Consider the following 19,626-nt stretch of genomic DNA (forward strand, 5'->3'; position numbering starts at 1 on the left):
AAAAAAAAAAAAAAAAAAAAAAAAAAGTCTTAAATTTAAGAGTATAATTAAATTTGCACCGCCATTTTATGAGTCAGTGTCACATCACTTTTTGACTTTATAACAACGAAAATTTTTAAGGAAATAATGGTTATTTGGAAACAAAATTTAAAAGATTAAAATAAAAAATTTGAAAGTTTTATTTTCACCTACTAATGTCACGCTTTTAATATATTTATGAGGGAAAAAAAAGTACACTTCCAAAATTAGCCCCAATCAAAATGGAACCCTATAACTATTTTTCAAGATTTTTAAAATTTATTATTATTATTATTTTCCAAATTAAAATGGGTAAAAGGAGCATTTTCCCGCCAACCAAGTCTGAGTTATATAATGACATTTAAATTTTTGCGGGTGAAATGATTTGGAACAATGGAAAAAATAGGGAGGGAATGGCATCCGACGTAAAAAAGCCATCGTTCTGAGGGTATTTTGGGGATATAGCGGACTCAACCGCCCTTTCCTGTCCTCCTATTGTTTGCCGCTATTTTACAATTTCCGGTCAGCCTTTTCCCTCGACAACACCCACGAAAAATTTTCCGTTCTTCATCTCTTTCGGTCAATTTAAAATCTTTAAAACTTCCCTAAAATTCTCTCCAATTTCGTGCTTTTCATCCATGGCTTCACGCAGGCGCATACTTTTGAAAGTCATTATCCTTGGCGATAGTGGGTGAGCTTTCAATTTTCCTTTTATTTCCCTATCGCATTTTGATTCTGGTTCCTTGAATTTGAGATAATCGAAGACGGTATGGTGGGGGAATTTGGAAACTCGTAAATCCTGGACCCGTTCCGTGTTCTAGTTCTTGTTTTTTCTGTTCTTCCTTTATTGGATGTGATGGATTGTTTTTCCCTAATTAAGTTTCTACAATTTCTGGCAGCGTGGGGAAGACATCGCTAATGAATCAGTATGCGTTTGAATCCGAAACTTTGAACGTTTGTTTTGGTACTCATTTCATTAATAGGGTTGTTTAATTGCCTGTTGGGTTTGCTACTTTTATTTGGATGTCTAGGTATGTGAATCGTAAGTTTAGCAATCAATACAAGGCGACCATTGGAGCAGATTTTCTCACGAAGGAAGTTCAGCTCGATGACAGGTCATTCACGTTACAAGTAAGTATGGCTATAGTAGCTCTACTGTTCTCATCTGTTGGATGTTCTGTTTTTCAATGAAGCTATGGGAATGTGTTCAAAGTTAATGGGCTCTAATGGCTTCTCTGGTACTAAGCATTAGCAATTCATGCTAGGATTGGTCATTGAGGATCTCTAGAAGTTCTAGTTTATGAAATTTATGACGTTCACTCATTATATCTGAAATGAAAAGCAATTCATGTTGAGGATTGTTGGAAGGGAGTCCCATATTGGCTAATTAAGGAAATAATTAAGGGAATAATCATGGGTTTATAACTAAGGAATACATCTCTATTGGTATGAGGCCTTTTGGGGAAACAAAAAACAAAGCCGCAAGAGTTTATGCTCAAAGTGGACAATATCATATCATTGTGAAGGGTCGTGATTTCTAACATCGTATCAGAGTCGTGCCCTTAACTTAGTCATGTCGGTAGAATGTTCAAATGTCGAACAAAGAAGTTGTGACCCTCGAACTGTAGTTAAAAGTGACTCGAGTATCAAACAAATGTGTACTTTGTTCGAGAGCTTCAGAGGAGCCTCAATTAAGGGGAGGCTGTTTGAGGACTCAATAAGCCTCAGGGGGGCTCTATGGTGTACTTTGCTCGAAAGGAGAATTGTTGAGAATTGTTGAGGATTGTTGGGAGAGAGCTCCACCTTGGCTAATTAAGGGAATGATCCTGGGTTTATAAGTAAAGAATACATCTCCATTGTTATGAGGTCTCTTTTGGGGAAACCAAAAGTAAAGCCATGAGAGCTTATGCTCAAAGTGGACAATAATAATATCATATTATTGTGGAGGGTCGTGATTTCTAATAACTGTGGTTTAAATCTTTACTCTGTGATAATAATTATCTTTGCTATTCCTCTCTGACTCGGTTACGTTTGAGATAGAATTGTTTCCCTTCCTTCCCATGGTTGTGGTTTGGATTAGTTTATATAATTACAGGAAATATCCTATTGGTTTGTTTATTTATTTTTGTTGAGAAGCTGGTGTGGGTTTGCCTTAAAATGTCTTGAGATGGACGATTTATATGTGTAGTGTCAAAATGCAGATCTGGGACACAGCTGGGCAAGAACGATTCCAAAGTCTTGGAGTGGCGTTTTACCGTGGTGCTGATTGCTGTGTTCTTGTTTATGACGTGAACGTTATGAAATCATTTGATAATCTTAACAACTGGCGAAAAGAGTTTCTAATTCAGGTCGGTGTTGATTCGGTGTCGATACTAGATAGATACAAGCCTATGGCATCATATACTTGTTCTTAATGAAAGCCTTTTGTTTGTTTATGTTTAGGCTAGTCCGTCTGATCCCGAGAACTTCCCTTTTGTTGTATTGGGGAACAAGGTCGACGTTGATGGTGGGAACAGTCGAGTGGTGAGTTTTGCTCGGTTTTGCTTTTATCATGGTTATCTGAATTACTAGGCCAGAGTGAGGATTGTTCTTTTCTGCTTTACTGGTGTTGTAGGTTTCTGAGAAGAAAGCAAAGGCGTGGTGTGCTTCAAAAGGAAACATACCTTACTTTGAAACGTCTGCAAAAGAAGGATTCAATGTGGATGCGGCATTTCAATGTATAGCCAAAAATGCTCTCAAGAATGAACCAGAAGAAGAAATGTTAGTATATTACACTCCATTGAATTGCAATTGTAGCTTCATTTCCCTCCTCACGACATCCTTTTATTGATTATGCATATAGCTACGTTCTATCTTTAGAAATCTTATTGTGAGATCCCAATCGGTTGGAGAGGGGAACGAAGCATTCTTCATAAGAGTGTTGAAACCTCTCCTTAACAGACGCAGTTTTAAAAACCTTGAGGGATAGCCCGAAAAGAAAAGCCTAAAGAGAACAATATCTGCTAGTGGTGGGTTTGGGCTGTTACACTTATTGAATTAGGTTGTTAAATAACACAAGTACGAGAGTCACGTTATGTTATATTATGTCTGCTGAAAACCTCCTCTAACCAGGTTTGGGAATATCCCCTCATTTTCTCGTTAGGATTCTAGGCTTGTCGATTTGTTTAAAATATTAACTTCGGAGTACGAGTAGAGTTGCCCTTTGGATAGCCATGTCCCTGATCCAACTTACTTTTACAAAGATTTTTCACTTTCTTGCTGAAATGTATCCTCAGAACCTTTAGAATCTGAGACACGAGTTTCATAACACTCGAGACATAGAATTGACTCGGTGGTGGTAGAGTCGTGAAAACACGAGTTTCTTCCATATTTTGGACCTTAGCTGCACGGAACAATATACGACTGCTAAAACATAGAAGAATCGAAATCTTAGATCAAAACATTATGTATGGATGGTATGAACTACCTAAACAAGAATTCTTGAACAGCGAACAACCAGAGTTATTACTCATTGAACTGCCTAAACACGAATTCTTAGTAGAGTTCAAAATCTGTGTTCTTGTACGGGACTCGAGAGTTCGTCGGAGTTTCGTTCCCTTGCTAGTCATTAACTTTTGTTTCCCTTTCTGGGAAAATGGCAGATACATTCCCGACACCATTGATGTTGCAGGTGGACGGCAGCAAAGATCAACAGGATGTGAGTGCTAAGTGTAAACTAATGGGTGCTGTCTACTTCCTTCACTGTATTTCCTCTGTTTTATGTTCCTGAAACCATTTGGTCCAATTATATTACCATTGATGTTTATATATTTTGCTTAATCATTTTTGGGTCTCAACATGAGAGAATGAACTAAGAACCCTAACTTGATGTCATCTTCGTTTGTAAGTCTCCATACATTTTGGTCGTTGATTTTCTAACTACCTAAACGACTAATCGGTATGACTAGATGTGTTTATCTATCATTCTACTCGAAGGACCTAGTTAGTAATATAATGGTACATATTCTTTTCTTTAGTGTCTAACACGTCATCAGATGATATATTATTTTATTTTTAAGTTAAATATCAGCGAAAAACTATTTTTATGACAAACAACCGGGTGTAGCATGAATTTTTTTTTCCAGTACTACCATAGTTCTAGAAAGATCTTAGAGTGTGATAGGGTGGGTCGGGAGGTTTCTTCTCATTGGAGTTACTTTGCAAAAACTTGGGAGAAAAGAAAATTAATAGTAAAGATGATTGATTGTGTTCTGCTCCTTTTCATTGTCCACTGATCGTCTACGTTGCATAGACGTAAACAAGTAACTTGATCTAACTTGATTCTTCGATATTTATGTTACCTAAAAAAAAATTCTATTTAATTCATAATTTTCTTAATAATTAATTAACCCATCCTTGGAGGAAATTAAATACTTTGCTGATTGCATCAAGTGAGAAATTATGAAAGATAAATATAAAATGGAAAATCTAATTTAAATGTTTTACACATTTGTCGGTACAGAATCTTCGGACCAAAAAATAATTATTATTTCATAAACTTTTATTTAAAAATATGACGAATTATTATTTTAAAAAAATGATGAATTATTGCTTGTCTTGTCTTGTGGTTGTAATTACCACATCACTAGCAGCCTAATCCAATTTGGTGCGACTTTATTGGAATCTTTTTGCATTTAATCTTTTATATATATATCTATATATATATATAATATAGTTAGGTGACAATATAAACTATGGACCCCTTACATTTATATCTACAAACATTAAGTTTGATTTTAAAAATTTTATACTTATTTTAGAAATTAAATTGTTATAAATTTAAAAATCTATAAATTAAATACACATTAAACTATTATAATTTAAAATTTGAGAGACTAAATTATTACAAATTAAAATTAGACTAGATTATGTCTTTATAAAAATTGTATAAAAGATATTTTAGATGGGAAAGCATTTTTTTTTTTAAGTTTATTTAAAAAGAAAAAAAAAGTAAAATAAGAGAAAAAAAATACCAATTAGATGTATTTTTGCTAAATTTTAAATTTAGTCCTTCAAAGTTCTAAAATTATTTTTTTTCCAAATTAGTTAAATAATAATAATAATAATTCATTATTATTATTTTCAAAGGGAGAAAAAATGGATATTTGTGGAAAATATTTTAGCTAAATTTAAATATTTAAAAATATATGGAAAAAAATTTGAAAAATAAAGAACCAATAATAAGCTGCTGCCGACACTCATTCTTCTGTTAGTGGCTGTCATTTGGGTTCAAGCCTTTCATCTCCTTCCTACTTAACCTTCCAGTACAGAGAGTTGAAGAATTGTCCCCCGTTTTGAAATCCCAGTAGAATCTCTTCCTCAAATTCCTAAAGAAATGCTTTCGGCGAAATCCGAGTCCGATATAACCAGTTTGGCGCCATCGTCTCCGTCGAGGTCACCGAAGCGGCCGACATACTATGTGCAGAGCCCTTCACGGTGTTCTAACGATGGTGACAAATCTTCATCACTGCACACCACTCCAATCTACAACAACAGCCCAATTGAGTCACCGTCACACCCGTCGTTCGGTCGCCATTCAAGAAACTCATCGGCGAGTCGATTTTCGGGGATTTTCCAGTCATCTTCAGGGAGAAAAGGGAGCAAGAAGCAGATGATTAGCAATGACAAAGGGTGGCCGGAATGTAATGTGATCATGGAAGAAGGGCCTTATGATGACCTTGAGGACAAGGCTCTTTCAAGACGCTTTCAGGCCATAATTGCTCTTCTAAGCTTCATTGCTTTGTTCATGCTTCTCTGCCTCATCATTTGGGGCGCTACCAGGAGCTTCAAGGCTCAGATTTCTGTCAAGGTAGACAAGTTATTATATGAATTTAGCATAAACAGAGATGTTTTTTGTTGAATGCAAATTTTGATCCTTACAGAGCTTGGCCGTGCATAACTTTTATGTTGGGGAAGGTTCAGATTCAACTGGGGTTCCTACCAAGTTGCTGACATTGAACAGCACTTTGAGGTTAAGTGTGTATAACCCTGCTACGGTATTTGGCATTCATGTTACTTCCACAGCAGTTGATCTCCTTTATTCAGATATTGTTGTGGCCTCTGGTCAGGTAATGAACTTATGTTGAGCTTGAACTGAAGTTTATTCTGTTAAACGTTTTACGAGGCTTGTCTTGAGCGATAGAATTAAGGGTTAAACACTATGGGGTTGGTTTGGAATGACTTTCTAAATGCTTGAAAAGTGTTTTTATGTGAGGTTCTACATCGGTTAGAGGGAGAACGAAACATTCTTTTAAGGGTGTGGAAACCTTTCCCTAGTAGACATGTTTTAAAAACCTTGATGAAAAAGCAGAAAGGGAAAGCCTAAAGAAGATAATATTTGCTAGCGGTGGGCTTGGTCCGTTATGAATGGCATTAGAGCCAGACACCGAGCAATGAACCAGCAAGGAAGCTAGGTCTCAAAGTGGGTGGACATGAGGGAGTGTGCCAGCAATAAAACTAAGCCCCGAAAGGGGGTGGATTGGAGGGTTCCACATTGATTGGAGAAGGGAACAAGTGCGAGCGAGGATGCTGGACCTCGAAGGGGGGAGGATTGGAGGGTCCCACATTGATTGGAGAAGGGAAGGAGGGCTAGTGATGAGGACGTTGGGCTTCGAAAGGGAGTGGATTGTGAGATCCCACGTCGGTTGGGGAGGAGAACAAAACATTTTTTATAAGGGCGTAGAAACCTTTTCCTAGCAAATGCGTTTCAAAAACTTTGAGAGAAAGCCCAAAGAAGACAATATAATATCGGCTAGTGGTGGGTTTGAGCCGTTACATTTGAAGCGTAAAAAAGAATCTTTTTAAGCACTTAGATAATCATTTCAAACCGGCCTAAGCTCATCTCGACAAAAATTTGTAACTTTTTCATCTTCTCATTCTCAGACAACAAGGACATTAACTCTCATACCTTGTGATTGTATGTGCAGTTGAAATACTATCAGCCAAGAAACAGCCACCGAACAGTATCTATCAACTTGGAAGGAATCAAGGTTCCAATGTATGGAGCTGCATCAACTTTGACAGTTCCCCCTACAAGTGGCCCAGTTCCAATGATATTGGCATTCAAAGTTCGATCACGAGGATACGTCGTTGGGCAGCTCGTAAGAACAACACATATAAAGAAAATCTCTTGCCCTGTGGGCATTGATTCTACCAGCACCAAGGCCATCATGTTCAAGAAGAGTTCATGCACATATGAGTGACTATGTTCACACTTTCGCCCCAACGCTCGTATCGATCCATTCGTCTGTATGTGAATGAATTCTATAAGAAATTCTTCTGCAGATTACTTTTTTGTTGGTTTGTGCAGAGATACCTCAGTATGAATAAAGAGTGGTTACCTTTGTAAAGATTCATCTCTTTTGTTCTGTTCTAAACTGGAAAAGATTTGTCTCCTTTACAACCATTTCTGGACTGGAAATATTCATCAAAATTCTCGTGTTACCGGTTCAAATCCAAGAACAGGAAACTCTAAAATAAAAATGAAACCATACTCTTGCTTCATTCTAGAAAAATATAAGAAAAATGGAGATAAGATAGGAATTGTAACGGCCTAAGCCCACCGCTAGTAAATATTTTTCTCTTTGAACTTTCACTTTCGAGCTACCCTCGAAATTTTTAAAACGTGTCTACTAGGGAGAGATTCCACACCCTTATAAAGAATGTTTCGTCCTCCTCCCAACCGATATGGGATCTTACAATCTACCTCTTTTAGGGTCCAACTTCCTCGTTGGAGATGTTCATTGATTGGAGCTTTAAGAAAGCTAGTAAATTTTTACAAACTTTGGGACAGTACTTAGCACTCCTATCCCAACATCGACTAATTGGGAGAAAAATCCAAAGAAAAACTTAGCTGCATTATTGGCCTCACCACCTTTATCCTTCACCCATAAATATCTTCAGCGCAGGGGAAAGGGAAAGGAAGAGAGAAAGAGAGACAGAGAAAACTTTCCTTAATTGCCAAGCCCACCGCCTTTGAGCTTCCCTTTTCGTACTTTCCTTCAAAATCTTAAAACGTATGTGTTAGGGAAAGGTTTTCAAACCCTTAATGTTCTCCAACATGTAAGATATCACACTAATAAAATAGAGTTGAATGGTTGAAGTCCTTAAAGTGGGGAGAGAAAATGACACAAAAATGATATTAATCGGAAGAAGTGCCAGCTTAAAACTTGAATTTCAAAAGATTCCAGAGGGGGTTCTAGAGTCTTTCCTTGTATAAAATCATCATCTATTTGCTCCCTTTCTTCTTGTTTCTGTGTTGGATTATAGTCTTGGAAGAAGAAGCATTTCAGATTGGTATAATCATCTTGTCGAGCAAATACCCACCAGTTCTGTCTTTTCAGGTAAGGGGAAAGGATGTTGGAAGGCAAAGCTTTGGTACAGGATACAGATATGCCTGGCAAGATGCAGATCCAAGCCATGGACGCTGCTTCTGAAGCTCTGGATCGCTATGATGTCCTCGACTGCAAATCCATTGCAGCCCACATCAAAAAGGTTCCCTCTCTCCCTTATCTCTCTCTAAGATCCCACGAGTATTCCTTATATGAGAGTGAAAACCTCCCCTGACAAAATCTGCTAGTGGTAGACTTGGGCTGCTACGCTCTATATGTAGAACATGGTTGTAGAAGAACATGGTAGCTTGAAGAGATTGGTTTGAAAATCTCAGGCTTTGATTCCTTGTTTGGTTGTGGACTTGCAGGATTTTGACAATAGATATGGAAGCGGATGGCAATGTGTGGTGGGTTCAAATTTTGGTTGCTTCTTCACCCACTCCAAAGGCTCTTTCATCTACTTCAAACTGGAGACTCTTAACTTTCTCATCTTCAAAGGGATTTGAATCTCTAGAGAGTTTGAATATCATTGTGGGTTGTTTGGATGCTTGATGTTCTAAAGCTTTTAAATGCTTTTGGTGGGTATACTATGTAAATATTGAACTCGTGAACACAGTTCTTAATCCTTTCCAAGCATTTTCAGTGCCCATTTCACTTCTCCGCCAAGATTAGCTAATTCTTGGGTTCAGACAATCAATTATAGGCAATCTCCTGGTTCATACAAATGGTCAGAAACTATCTAAACTGAGATCCCTAACAACCTAGGCTTGAATGAGAAATGGAAATAGTTTCCTTTCATCATAGAATGCTTAAAAACGATCTTTCTGGGAAGCAAGAGATGTCTCAAATATTTCCTCAGACTGATAAGAAGAGTTAAATTGTGGCCTTATGATACCAATAATGTACGAAAGCAATAGTCATAGAAGATTCAAATTATGAACATTTCCGGGTAGTACTCATTGAATCAGTTCGTTGACCCGTGGCAAACCCGAGGCATTTGCCAGTTTTTGGAAGCAGTGGTCTCATGGTTACTGGTTGCAGCTGCCATAGAAGTCTCCAGGCTACAACATAGGCTTGATCACAAAACTACACCACCGGAGTTAACAGAGGTTTATTGGAGAAGTGAGCTTCCAGGTTTCCAAGCACAAGGTTAGCCATTTCTGTACGAGTTTCAACAGTTCCACTTCCTATATGAGGCACCAGGACGACATTTTCAAGTGTAAAGAGCTCTTGAGGCACTTCAGGCTCATTCTCAAACACATCAAGTCCTGCACCGCCTAATCGGCCTTCGACCAGGGCAGCTACTAATTCGGGTTCATCAACGTGAGGACCCCTCCCAATATTGATGAGAACGCCTTTCGGACCCAATGCATCGATAACTTCCCGGTTAATGATGTGGTGAGTCTCTTTTGTTAGTGCGCAAGCAACGACCAGAATATCAGAGTTGGAGGCCAACTCGAGAAGGTTTGAGTAGTACTTGTACTTGGAACCTTCCTTTTCTGTTCTTGAGTGGTAAGATATCGGACAGTTGAATGCTTCAGCTCTCTTGGCAATTGCTAAGCCGATTCTTCCCAAACCAAGAACGCCAACTGATTTTCCAGAGAACTGAGAAACAATAACAATGTCATTATTAGTATAGATCGACAAGTCCAGAACAATTACAAAGATACAATTGGATACCTTACCCCGTTATAGAAAGACAAATTATGAAAATATTTGCCAATGTAGCAACATTCCAATAAAAAAAAAGACATAAAATGCGACTCGAGAAGTAAGATAAAAGCGTCCAAATTTTTTAGCCAGTTACTCTGAAAAATTAGCATGAAATGTTCAGACATAGAAACTGGAAAGTAGTTTCATGTTGAAGCCTTATGTTCACTTCTCCATGCCCATAACTAACTGCTGGGTATTCAGCTACCATAAGTTAACTTCCACAGGAAGAAAATCAAACCAAAATACATATATAAAGATTGGCACTGATTTCTTATGCTGTTAGTGAGAGTGAACGGCAAGAGGAAACTCCAACACCTGAGAATAAAACCAATGCACTTTCCAACAAACACATTAGCCGCTTGGATGCAAGAATAGAGAGAGAAACGAATACATAAACAGTGCTGTAGAACATAAAAGAAAGTTCATTCAAGATAATTGTTAGGAAACAAAGTGCAACAAATCCAAGGGTTTGTTAAAGGAAGACAAAAACACCCTTTTTGGTCCTTGCGATTTGAACTAACCTTAAGTTTTCAAAGCTAACTCTGGTGATCCTTGAGATTAGAATTTAGTTTCTATTTGGTCATTGAAGTTTCAAAAATGACATGTTTGATCATGAGATTTAGATTTGATTTCTAATTGATCCCCGAGTATAAGAAAAAATGTCTAACTCGTTTAAAAAATAGTTATCAATAAAGTCTCGTCATCATATTTTAACTACATTCCGTTATATGAACCTCTGTTAACTCTACATAAGAGTCACTTCCAAACTTCTGGGACCAATTATAAATCAAGTTCAAAGCTTTGAGACCAAACATGTCATTCCTAAAACCTCAAGAACCAAACACAAACTAAATTTAGATATCAATAACCCAAGGTGTTAGTTTTGAAAACCCAAAAACCAAATAGAAAAGGAGTTCAAATCCAAGGAACAAAAGTGCATTTTACCGGTAAAAAAAATTTTGCACCCCAAAATCTGTAACAACTTCACATTCACTAGGTTTGAGACTATCAAACATTATCAATTAACCCAAATAATCTGAACTCCCAGGAGGAAAGAATCTCCAAATTCTAGATAGTTGTTATTTGATGCAAGTGAACATTTCTAGAACTAAATATACATTCACACACACTGTGATTGTGTCAATGTCTAGCCCTAATAAAGAAAGGAAAACACACATTAATCGAATAAAGGACGCTCAGGAACTAGAAATTAGCATCATTTTCTCAAGTAGTTTCAGCCAGTGTCATAGAACAACAATCTAACCACCTGAATTTATCACCATTTCTCAACTGAATCAAACATTCAACCATTTGGATTTGCAATCACTAACAATAACACAAATTATCAGAATACTTCAACTAAAACATGTTAGATAAAGGTATCCAAATTCAGCTAATAAACTCATCCAAAAATACCAGGCAGCATTAAGCTCAATAACACAGAACCTTGGTAGTCAATTTGTAGTCACCAATCTTCCACTTCCCGCTCCTGACATACCTATCGCACTCACACAATCTCCTCAGCACCGCTATAATCAACCCAATCGCCAAATCCGCAACGTCTTCAGTTAAAACATCGGGAGTATTGGTGACCCGAATCCCCTTCTCCTTGCACCTTTTGAGATCAATCTTATCCAATCCCACACTGAAGCTCGAGACGATCTCCAATTTCGGCAAGGCATCAATCAAAGGGGCATCAGCACCAGCCTTCGCATTTCCAACTACTGCACGAATCGAATTGCAGTTCTCCGTGAGGAATTGCGTCCTCTGAGGAAACTGCCAGAACTTATAAAGATTGAATCGCTTTTCGAGCTCCTTCTCAAGGTAAGCGTTCATCGGGCAAGTCATCAGAACTCCAATGGATTCCATAGTTGAAAAATTAGGGCTGAGGAAAGGGTAGAAGATGAACGTGGAGATGAGGAAGAATCGATGCGCGTACAGAAACAGAGAAGAAGAGACAATATAGAAATTATATATAATAAATCAGGTGCTTATCGGCTAAATATATAACGACGACGTTTGGATAGATTTCTAATTTTACCACCCAAATACCGTTTATTCCGTTAGGCCAAAAAAGAAAGTGTGACAAATATATATTTTGTCAATTTGTTAAATTAATAAAAATATCAAAATTTTCAAATATCATTAAATTTTTTTTAAAAAAATGAAAAATCCTTAATACTCTTTTCCCTTTCGACCCTTCACAAATTTAAAAGTATTTTACTTTCAAAAAAATTCACAAATATCTTTAAATTTTGTTAAAGAACTTTAAAAATATTAAACTTTTAGGAAAAAAAAATATTAAAAGTTTAGATATATAGTTGTTCTTATCTTTGACCACAATAACTTTTTTATTTTAATTTTTTTTATATAAGTTAGTGTTAATGCTACTTTTAATCTTTTAAACATGGTATTAAGAACCATAATACTTTTTTAAAAGTATTAGAAGGATATTAATAAAAAAAATATTTTAAATTTAACAGTATTTTAAGTATATATTTAAAACAAAATACTAATTATTTTTTGAAAGTTCAAGGATATTATTAAAAATTATGCTCTCCCATTATTTCTACTAACCTTTTAATTTAGTATAAAAATGGTAGAAAATTAAAAAAGATTAAAAATTTTATTTAAACTCAATAGTGGAAATAGTGGAGAACTTATAATAATTTAATTATTTGCTCACTAGGTTAGGCTTCGTTGGTTGAGAGCTAGAGTCCTTTGAATTCAACTTGGATTTCTAGTCAAAACTATTAAATTCAATTCATTTAATAGGGTTTAATTTAACCTCATAAATGTGTAGCCCACATTCAAATAATGAAAAATAGCTACTTAGGTTCAAATTTTCTAAAACAAAATGAAGGAAAGTTCATGATGTTACCAAAATTTAAAATAAAGTTTGAAATGTATTTGACTCGGTAATAATTAGAAAAATCCATTTTGCTCACTCCAAAGAGTTGGAAAGTCTCCATTTAAATGGAAAATAAGGGAGGAATGAAGAAAGAAGGCTTCCTCGTCCCTGCCTGTAAACATCTCTAGTGATAACTCAAACCTTTTATCCCCTGGTCGAGAGTATATCTCTAGTAATAATTAGAAATGTCCATTTAACCTATTTCAAACGAAGTAGAAAGCCTCCATTTAAACGGAGAATAAGAGATGGAATAAGGGAGGAAGACTACTCTGATAATTAGAAATGTCTATTTAACCTATCTCAAACGAGGTAGAAAGCCTCCATTTAAACAGAGAATAAGAGATGGAATAAAGGAGGAAGGCTTCCCCGTCCCTGCTCCATAGACATCTCTAGTGATAACTCAAACTCTTTTATCTCCTGGTCGAGAATATATGTAATAGCATATTAAACTCTATTTAAGTTGCCATTCTTAATAGAGTTAGAGTTAGCTACAAGTTGATACAACATAACAATATTAAAATATGTTTAAGAGATTTAGGGATATTTATTTAAATTTTTAACCATTATAAATCAAATTTAAATATTAAATTTGAACTTAAAGATATATTTTTATATTTTTTTTATGATGACCCACAAATAGAGGTTAAGAAAAGGCAAGAAAATGGCAGTTAACTATTTTGAGGCAAAAAAAAAAATTGAAAAGTATTCAATGGTCTTCCTCTTCTCTTTCCAAATCTTTTTTAGCAAAGTTTGACCTCAAAATTTTCACCTGAGCCATTCAATTCAACCACTTTTGAAGAAAATAACAGACCAAATTCTTCCACCTAAACCCAAAATAACTCTTCTCTTAAGATCCATCACACCTCCTATCAATCTCCTTCACAAAAAAAATCCACACAAAAACAAAAACAAACCAAATGAAATCCACTTTTTTTCTCTATTCTCTTCATCTTCATAACCCAGTTCTCGTTTTTTGTTGTTGTCCATTGTGTTTTCACTCGAAAGTTTTGTCGAGAAACTGAAGATGGTTCGTGCTATGGAGCAGGAACATGAAGGTTCTCGAGCTAGATTTTTTTCATCTTAAGACAAACGTATGAGAATACAGACAAACACGCTTAGCGCTTGAGTATAGAAACTGCCAGAATGTTGGACTACAGCATCGATGAAGAGTTGTCGATGTCGAAAAGACAGGGTTGGACACTACTTCGCAACAGCTCGGCTGTAAAATGCCAAGCCATGCCACCATTGGCACCATCGAATTGGCCCGAAAGGGGTTCAAAACCGAAGTTGAGCAGCAAGGACCACAATGCTGCCAATGATAAGGAAGCATTAGACCCGATCGACATAGGTTCGTGTTTCTTTTAGTCTTTACACTTTCGAAATATCCGTATCTTACACGGTATATCATTGTGTAACTAAATTGTCTCTTCCAATTGGGTTATAATTCAGAAATGGAACAGATGAAAGAGAGGTTTGCAATGTTGCTGTTAGGGGAAGACATGACTGGGGGAGGGAAGGGTGTTTCCTCAGCCTTGGCATTGTCTAATGCTATCACAAACCTTGCCTGTAAGTGCCTAGAATCTCTTACATGGGCTTAGCTAGCAGCACAGAAATTTCTATTGGGATCTAAACTTAGTCAGCCAAATTTGCAGCTTCTGTCTTTGGTGAACAATGGCGTCTTGAGCCAATGTCAGCTGAAAGAAAAACAAGATGGCAAAAAGAAATCGATTTGCTCTTATCCGTTACGGATTACATCGTAGAGCTTGTTCCTTCACAGCAGAAATCCAAGGATGGAACAAATATGGAGGTAGCCATCAAATTTCAACTATGTCATTAGAATCCATTGATATGATTGTTCCTTCTTTTTTTTTTTTTTTTTTTGCTATAGATAATGGTGACCCGCCAACGAAATAACTTGCGCTCGAACATCCCAGCTTTGAGGAAGCTTGATGCTATGTTAATTGTAAGAACTATGGGTTAAATCTACTGTTTTTTCTTTTGTTTCTGCTCCTTATATGATATTGGATTGTCCACAACAAAACACAGGAGTGTCTGGATAACTTTAAAGATCAAAATGAGTTCTACTATGAATCAAGAGGTGCTGATGATTCAGAGAAAGGAAATAACAAAAAGAAGCTACCAACAGTCAAAGTTCCTCCAAATGGTTTATCTGAAGCGTCGAGAAAGTTTCTGCAGTACCAGAAGGATTGTGTCAACCAAGTTCTCAAAGCAGCCATGGGGATAAATGCTCAAATCATATCAGAAATGGAGATGCCTGAAGACTACATTGAATCTCTCCCTAGAGTAAGCAAAACCGAGTATGTTCGGAACGGTTTCGAAACGAATCTTCACTCGAAATTTAAGTTTTGTTTATGGTTTTACAGAATGGAAGGGTAAGCCTAGGGGATTCCATCTACAGAAGTATAACAGTTGAGTTCTTTGATCCTGATCAGTTTCTTTCCAGCATGGACTTAACATCAGATAGTAAGATCCTAGACCTCAAAAATAGAATTGAAGCTTCCATAGTGATTTGGAAGAGGAAGATGAACCAGAAAGATGGAAAATCTACCTGGGGTCCGGCAGTGAGCTTGGAGAAGAGAGAAATTTTTGAAGAGAGAGCTGAGACCATCTTGCTTATACTTAAGCACCGCTTTCCTGGCGTCCCACAATCTTCACTAGATGTCAGCAAAATTCAACTCAATCGGGTAATAGAATGCACCTTCCTTGTCTATAATCTCATCTGAAATCATTAAAATTTGTGTGTGCTTGTTCATCTCAAGTTATGTGTTTGCTAACCTTTCTGCAGGAGCCTGTATTTTGGATTCATACTCATAAACCACATTCTATACTCCATACTATCCTTTATAAACCATAAGCCCACCAGTTCAACAAGCTTAAATTTCTATAAGCTAGTCCTATTCCCCACCCCAAAAGAAATCTATAATCTATTACGTGAGATCTCACATCAGTTGGAGAGGGGAACGAAATATTTTTTATAAGGGCATGAAAATTTTTCCCTCGTAGAAGTCTTTTTAGACGCGTTTTAAAATCTAGAGGGGAAAGCCCAAAGAGGACAATATCTGCTAATGGTGGACTAAGAGTATTACAAATGGTATCAGAGTTAGACACTAAGTGATGTGCCAGCGAGAACGCTAGCCCTCAAGGGGGTGGATTGTGAGATCCCACATTGGTTGGAGACACCGGGCGGTGTGACAACAAGAACGTTAGGCCCCAAGGGGATGGATTATGAGATCCCACATCGGTTGAAGAGGGGAATGAAGCTTGAACTGTTACAAATGGTATTAGAGCCAGACACCGAGCAGTGTACCAGCGAGGACGTTGGGCCCCCAACGGAGTGAATTGTGAGATCTCACATTGATTGGAGAGGGGAATTGAACATTTCTCATAAGAGTATAAAAACCTCTCCCTAGTAGACACATTTTAAATTCTTGAGGGGAAGCCTAGAGAAATCCCAAAGAGATAATATCTGCTAGTGGTGGACTTGACTGATAGATATTCCATTATACACATTTATAGAAACTAAAATCAAAGCTTCTTAACTCTAGGCTACATTAAACCCCTGCTTACTAAAACTCTTCCCAACATCTCCTAAATGACATGATATGTGTTTTTAGCCTATGTAATCAAGTACGAAATAACAATTCTATGTCCATTTCTTTGTCAGAGTAAGCAACACAGCATGTCCACCTACATTATAGCATACAGAACAACCATGTGTAAATTCCTAGTAAATCTTACCTGAAATCTTTCAAGATCAATCACAACTTACTCTTGCCTGAACTGCAGGATGTAGGGCACGCCGTTCTAGAGAGCTACTCCAGAACTCTGGAAAGCTTGGCCTTCACAGTCATGTCTCGAATAGAAGACGTACTCCACGCCGATAGCTTAACTCAGAATCAATTTCGAACAACATCGAGGAGGAAACCAATGAGCGAAACACCACCGGCAAAGTCGCCACGCCGAAGAGAAGATGCGATCAACAATGGCCCAGAAACGCCGACTTCAATGACACTGTTGGATTTCATGGGATGGGGCCAGAAACAAAGCGAGACGGAGGCAAAGAAGGATTCATCGAAGCAATCGGATGATCTAAACACGGATGTAGCGACGAAATAGAGGGATTCGTACCTGGAGAATTTGAGTGCCGCCAGAATTCCATCATCATTCATCCCGCCATTGAATAAGAGAAATGAGAACTTTTCCCTATCAATATTATCATTCAATGTATAGTCCTTTTAGTTTCATAAAAATGGTTTTCTTAGAGATTAAACCATAATTGATTTTCTAGTCATTTAGTTATGCTCGTATTTATTATTTTTTAATATAAATTTATTCCTTCAAAATATGTAAATTTTAACATAAATTTATTTTTAACATAATCGAGATAAAAAAAATGAAAATATATGAACAAAATGAATTATATAGACCAAAATAAACCAAAGTAAATGTTAATATTTATTTATTTTAAAATTTTAAATTAAGATTTTCAAGCTCAATATATATTTTTAAAAAATTAACTTTTAAAAAATTAAAAATCATTTTTAAGAATAGTCCAATAATAATATATATTTTTAAAAAAATAACTTTTAAATAATTAAAAATTATTTTTAAGAATAGTCCGATAATAAATATATATTTTAAAAAATTAACTTCTAAATAATTAAAAATTATTTTTAAGAATTCTCCAATAATAAATATATATTTTAAAATTTTAATTTCTAAATAATTAAAAATTATTTTTAAGAGTGGTCACGGAATAGGAAGATTTTTTTTTTAAATTAATAATAAATTTGTTTGATTTAACAAATTCATAAATTTTTTTTATTTATTTATGAGAGTATTTAATTAATCCACGGTAATAAATAAATTACAAGATTTGAAAAAAAAAATAATAAATAGAAATAAATAGAGATAAGAAAGGCAAATATCATCATGTGCTCTCCCACGCACGATTCCCCCTTCTCCCACACACGATTGGTTACCATGTGCTCTCCTATATTGGTTACCATGTGCTCTCCCACACACGATTCCCCCTTCTCCCAGTCATCTCCCTCACTCATTGGGCCAAAGAAAAAAATAAATAAATTAAATTTAAAAAAAATCCCAATCCACGGATTCAAAACAGTTCTCATCTTCGTCTTCAATTCGGATAACCCAAAAAGCCCTAAAAAATGTCTGCAACTCTGAGTCACTCATCCTTTCTGCAAATTCCTCCATTACAGAGGCTGAAGAACCTCTCAGTTTCCACTTCCTTCCTCCATGGCTCTGTTCCTCTGTCATTCCTCTCTAAGCCTTCGCCCTCACTATCGGCCTCCCAAACCCCCAATTTCCTCCCTTCGATAAGGGCCATGAGGTCGCTGCAAGGCCGTGTGGTCTGCGCTACCAACGACAAGACCGTCGCCGTCGAGGTCGTGCGATTGGCGCCTCATCCGAAATACAAACGGCGCATTAGAATCAAGAAGAAGTACCAGGCGCACGATCCGGATAACAAATTCAAGGTCGGAGACTTTGTGGAGCTTGAAAAATGCCGGCCGATCAGCAAGATGAAGACGTTCCTGGCCATTCCGGTTCCGGCGAGGAATTCGAAGCCGAAAGCGGCGGAAGCCGGTGTTGGAGAGCTCGAGATTCCACTGGAGTCGCAGCAACAGGTTTAATCGTAATCGGTTGCTTTTGGTGGATCTGATCTTGTTTGTGCTTGATGAATGATTCGTAATCGTTTTTCTGGATGTTACATCGATGAGACTGAGCCAAGTCGTTCTAATTTTAGAATCTTTATTCGAATCCTTTTTTGAGCTTTTCATCTCTGCAATTTGCTGTTCATACTCTCTCGATTCTTCCGTTTGGTTTAGAAAATAATTTGATTTTAATTTCATCAAATCGTCGTTAATTTTTGTTTAATTCAGTGGATAGATTATAATAAACTAAAATTTGAATTTCATCCATTGGAACCTTAAACTAGGCAAGTATAATCTTTTATGAACAAGATTCATCATATTTTGAAGCTTAATATTCTAATCTATTAATTATTCTAATATGCGAGAATCTATTAGTTATTCTAATATGCGAGAATCATATTTTGAAGCTTAATATTTTAATCTATTAATTATTCTAATTATTCTAATATGCGAGAATCTATTAGTTATCCTTAAATTATGTACATTGTCTAAAAATATTCATAAACTTTTAAATATTTCGATAATACTTTTCAATTTAAAAAAAATTAAAAAAATATAGAATTACTTCTTGATCATTGTATTAATTTAAAGTATATATACTTAAATTTTTAATAATGTTTCAAAAATACTTCAAATTAAAAATATATTTTTTACTCTTATAACCTTAAAAAAAATTAAAAATATATTACTATTGATATAGAGGTTAAAAAAATTATAAAATTTTAAAATAGCATTAACAAATTTTACATTTACAAAATAAAATTTTAAAATTTATTTGTTTATATATATATATATATTTCATAGATTATTTTTAAAATTAATTTTGTTTTTTTAAGTTTAAAGGTTATTTATGAACCTTTAAAGATGTTTTTTTTTTTTTTCTTTGAAGATTTTTTTAAAAATTGAAGTATTAACGAAA

At 36.0% G+C, this 19,626-nt stretch overlaps 5 protein-coding genes and 1 pseudogene across 6 annotated transcripts; 5 read left to right on the forward strand and 1 right to left on the reverse strand.

The window, feature by feature from the left end:
* The first annotated feature begins 428 nt into the window (after positions 1-428).
* Positions 429-3,904, forward strand: LOC111488718 (ras-related protein Rab7-like). Its single transcript, XM_023136631.1, has 7 exons — positions 429-709; positions 918-944; positions 1,050-1,149; positions 2,220-2,366; positions 2,461-2,541; positions 2,633-2,778; positions 3,660-3,904. Exons 1-7 carry the CDS (start codon positions 657-659, stop codon positions 3,724-3,726), a joined length of 621 nt encoding a protein of 206 aa, XP_022992399.1. The 5' UTR covers positions 429-656; the 3' UTR covers positions 3,727-3,904.
* Positions 3,905-5,254: 1,350 nt separating this feature from the next.
* LOC111488678 lies at positions 5,255-7,461 on the forward strand. Its single transcript, XM_023136570.1, has 3 exons — positions 5,255-5,866; positions 5,940-6,125; positions 6,984-7,461. Exons 1-3 carry the CDS (start codon positions 5,393-5,395, stop codon positions 7,257-7,259), a joined length of 936 nt encoding a protein of 311 aa, XP_022992338.1. The 5' UTR covers positions 5,255-5,392; the 3' UTR covers positions 7,260-7,461.
* A 668-nt stretch (positions 7,462-8,129) lies between these two features.
* Positions 8,130-9,029, forward strand: LOC111488754 (dynein light chain LC6, flagellar outer arm-like). Of its 2 annotated transcripts, XM_023136686.1 has the most exons (3): positions 8,131-8,336; positions 8,407-8,550; positions 8,756-9,029. In XM_023136686.1, the coding sequence occupies exons 2-3, from the start codon at positions 8,413-8,415 to the stop codon at positions 8,891-8,893; spliced, it is 276 nt and encodes a 91-aa protein (XP_022992454.1). In that variant the 5' UTR covers positions 8,131-8,336; positions 8,407-8,412; the 3' UTR covers positions 8,894-9,029. The 2 variants fall into 2 exon arrangements, with proteins under 2 accessions (XP_022992455.1, XP_022992454.1); XM_023136687.1 differs by having other exon boundaries at positions 8,130-8,550.
* A 132-nt stretch (positions 9,030-9,161) lies between these two features.
* On the reverse strand, positions 9,162-12,056 carry LOC111488676 (hydroxyphenylpyruvate reductase). The gene is made up of 2 exons (XM_023136568.1): positions 11,547-12,056; positions 9,162-9,992 (listed from the first exon to the last, which is right to left on the reverse strand). The coding sequence occupies exons 1-2, from the start codon at positions 11,967-11,969 to the stop codon at positions 9,474-9,476; spliced, it is 942 nt and encodes a 313-aa protein (XP_022992336.1). The 5' UTR covers positions 11,970-12,056; the 3' UTR covers positions 9,162-9,473.
* Positions 12,057-13,965: 1,909 nt separating this feature from the next.
* LOC111488764 lies at positions 13,966-17,204 on the forward strand (annotated as a pseudogene).
* Positions 17,205-18,157: 953 nt separating this feature from the next.
* On the forward strand, positions 18,158-18,841 carry LOC111488732 (30S ribosomal protein S17, chloroplastic-like). Its single transcript, XM_023136652.1, has one exon. The coding sequence runs from the start codon at positions 18,204-18,206 to the stop codon at positions 18,684-18,686; it is 483 nt and encodes a 160-aa protein (XP_022992420.1). The 5' UTR covers positions 18,158-18,203; the 3' UTR covers positions 18,687-18,841.
* Positions 18,842-19,626: the final 785 nt, after the last annotated feature.

Source organism: Cucurbita maxima, unplaced genomic scaffold, assembly GCF_002738345.1.
Source record: "Cucurbita maxima cultivar Rimu unplaced genomic scaffold, Cmax_1.0 Cma_Scf00013, whole genome shotgun sequence".
Classification (NCBI taxonomy): domain Eukaryota; kingdom Viridiplantae; phylum Streptophyta; class Magnoliopsida; order Cucurbitales; family Cucurbitaceae; genus Cucurbita; species Cucurbita maxima.

Excerpts from the sequence above, each read along its gene's own strand:
- LOC111488676 (XM_023136568.1), bottom strand. The coding sequence starts at position 11,969 with ATGGAATCCATTGGAGTTCTGATGACTTGCCCGATGAACGCTTACCTT. Across the intron at positions 9,993-11,546 it reads ACTACAAATTGACTACCAAG|TTCTCTGGAAAATCAGTTGG; the intron begins GTTCTGTGTTAT and ends ATTGTTTCTCAG.
- LOC111488732 (XM_023136652.1), top strand. The coding sequence starts at position 18,204 with ATGTCTGCAACTCTGAGTCACTCATCCTTTCTGCAAATTCCTCCATTA.
- LOC111488718 (XM_023136631.1), top strand. The coding sequence starts at position 657 with ATGGCTTCACGCAGGCGCATACTTTTGAAAGTCATTATCCTTGGCGAT. Across the intron at positions 710-917 it reads ATTATCCTTGGCGATAGTGG|CGTGGGGAAGACATCGCTAA; the intron begins GTGAGCTTTCAA and ends AATTTCTGGCAG. Across the intron at positions 2,542-2,632 it reads ATGGTGGGAACAGTCGAGTG|GTTTCTGAGAAGAAAGCAAA; the intron begins GTGAGTTTTGCT and ends CTGGTGTTGTAG.
- LOC111488754 (XM_023136687.1), top strand. The coding sequence starts at position 8,413 with ATGTTGGAAGGCAAAGCTTTGGTACAGGATACAGATATGCCTGGCAAG. Across the intron at positions 8,551-8,755 it reads TTGCAGCCCACATCAAAAAG|GATTTTGACAATAGATATGG; the intron begins GTTCCCTCTCTC and ends GTGGACTTGCAG.
- LOC111488678 (XM_023136570.1), top strand. The coding sequence starts at position 5,393 with ATGCTTTCGGCGAAATCCGAGTCCGATATAACCAGTTTGGCGCCATCG. Across the intron at positions 5,867-5,939 it reads AGGCTCAGATTTCTGTCAAG|AGCTTGGCCGTGCATAACTT; the intron begins GTAGACAAGTTA and ends TGATCCTTACAG. Across the intron at positions 6,126-6,983 it reads TTGTTGTGGCCTCTGGTCAG|TTGAAATACTATCAGCCAAG; the intron begins GTAATGAACTTA and ends TTGTATGTGCAG.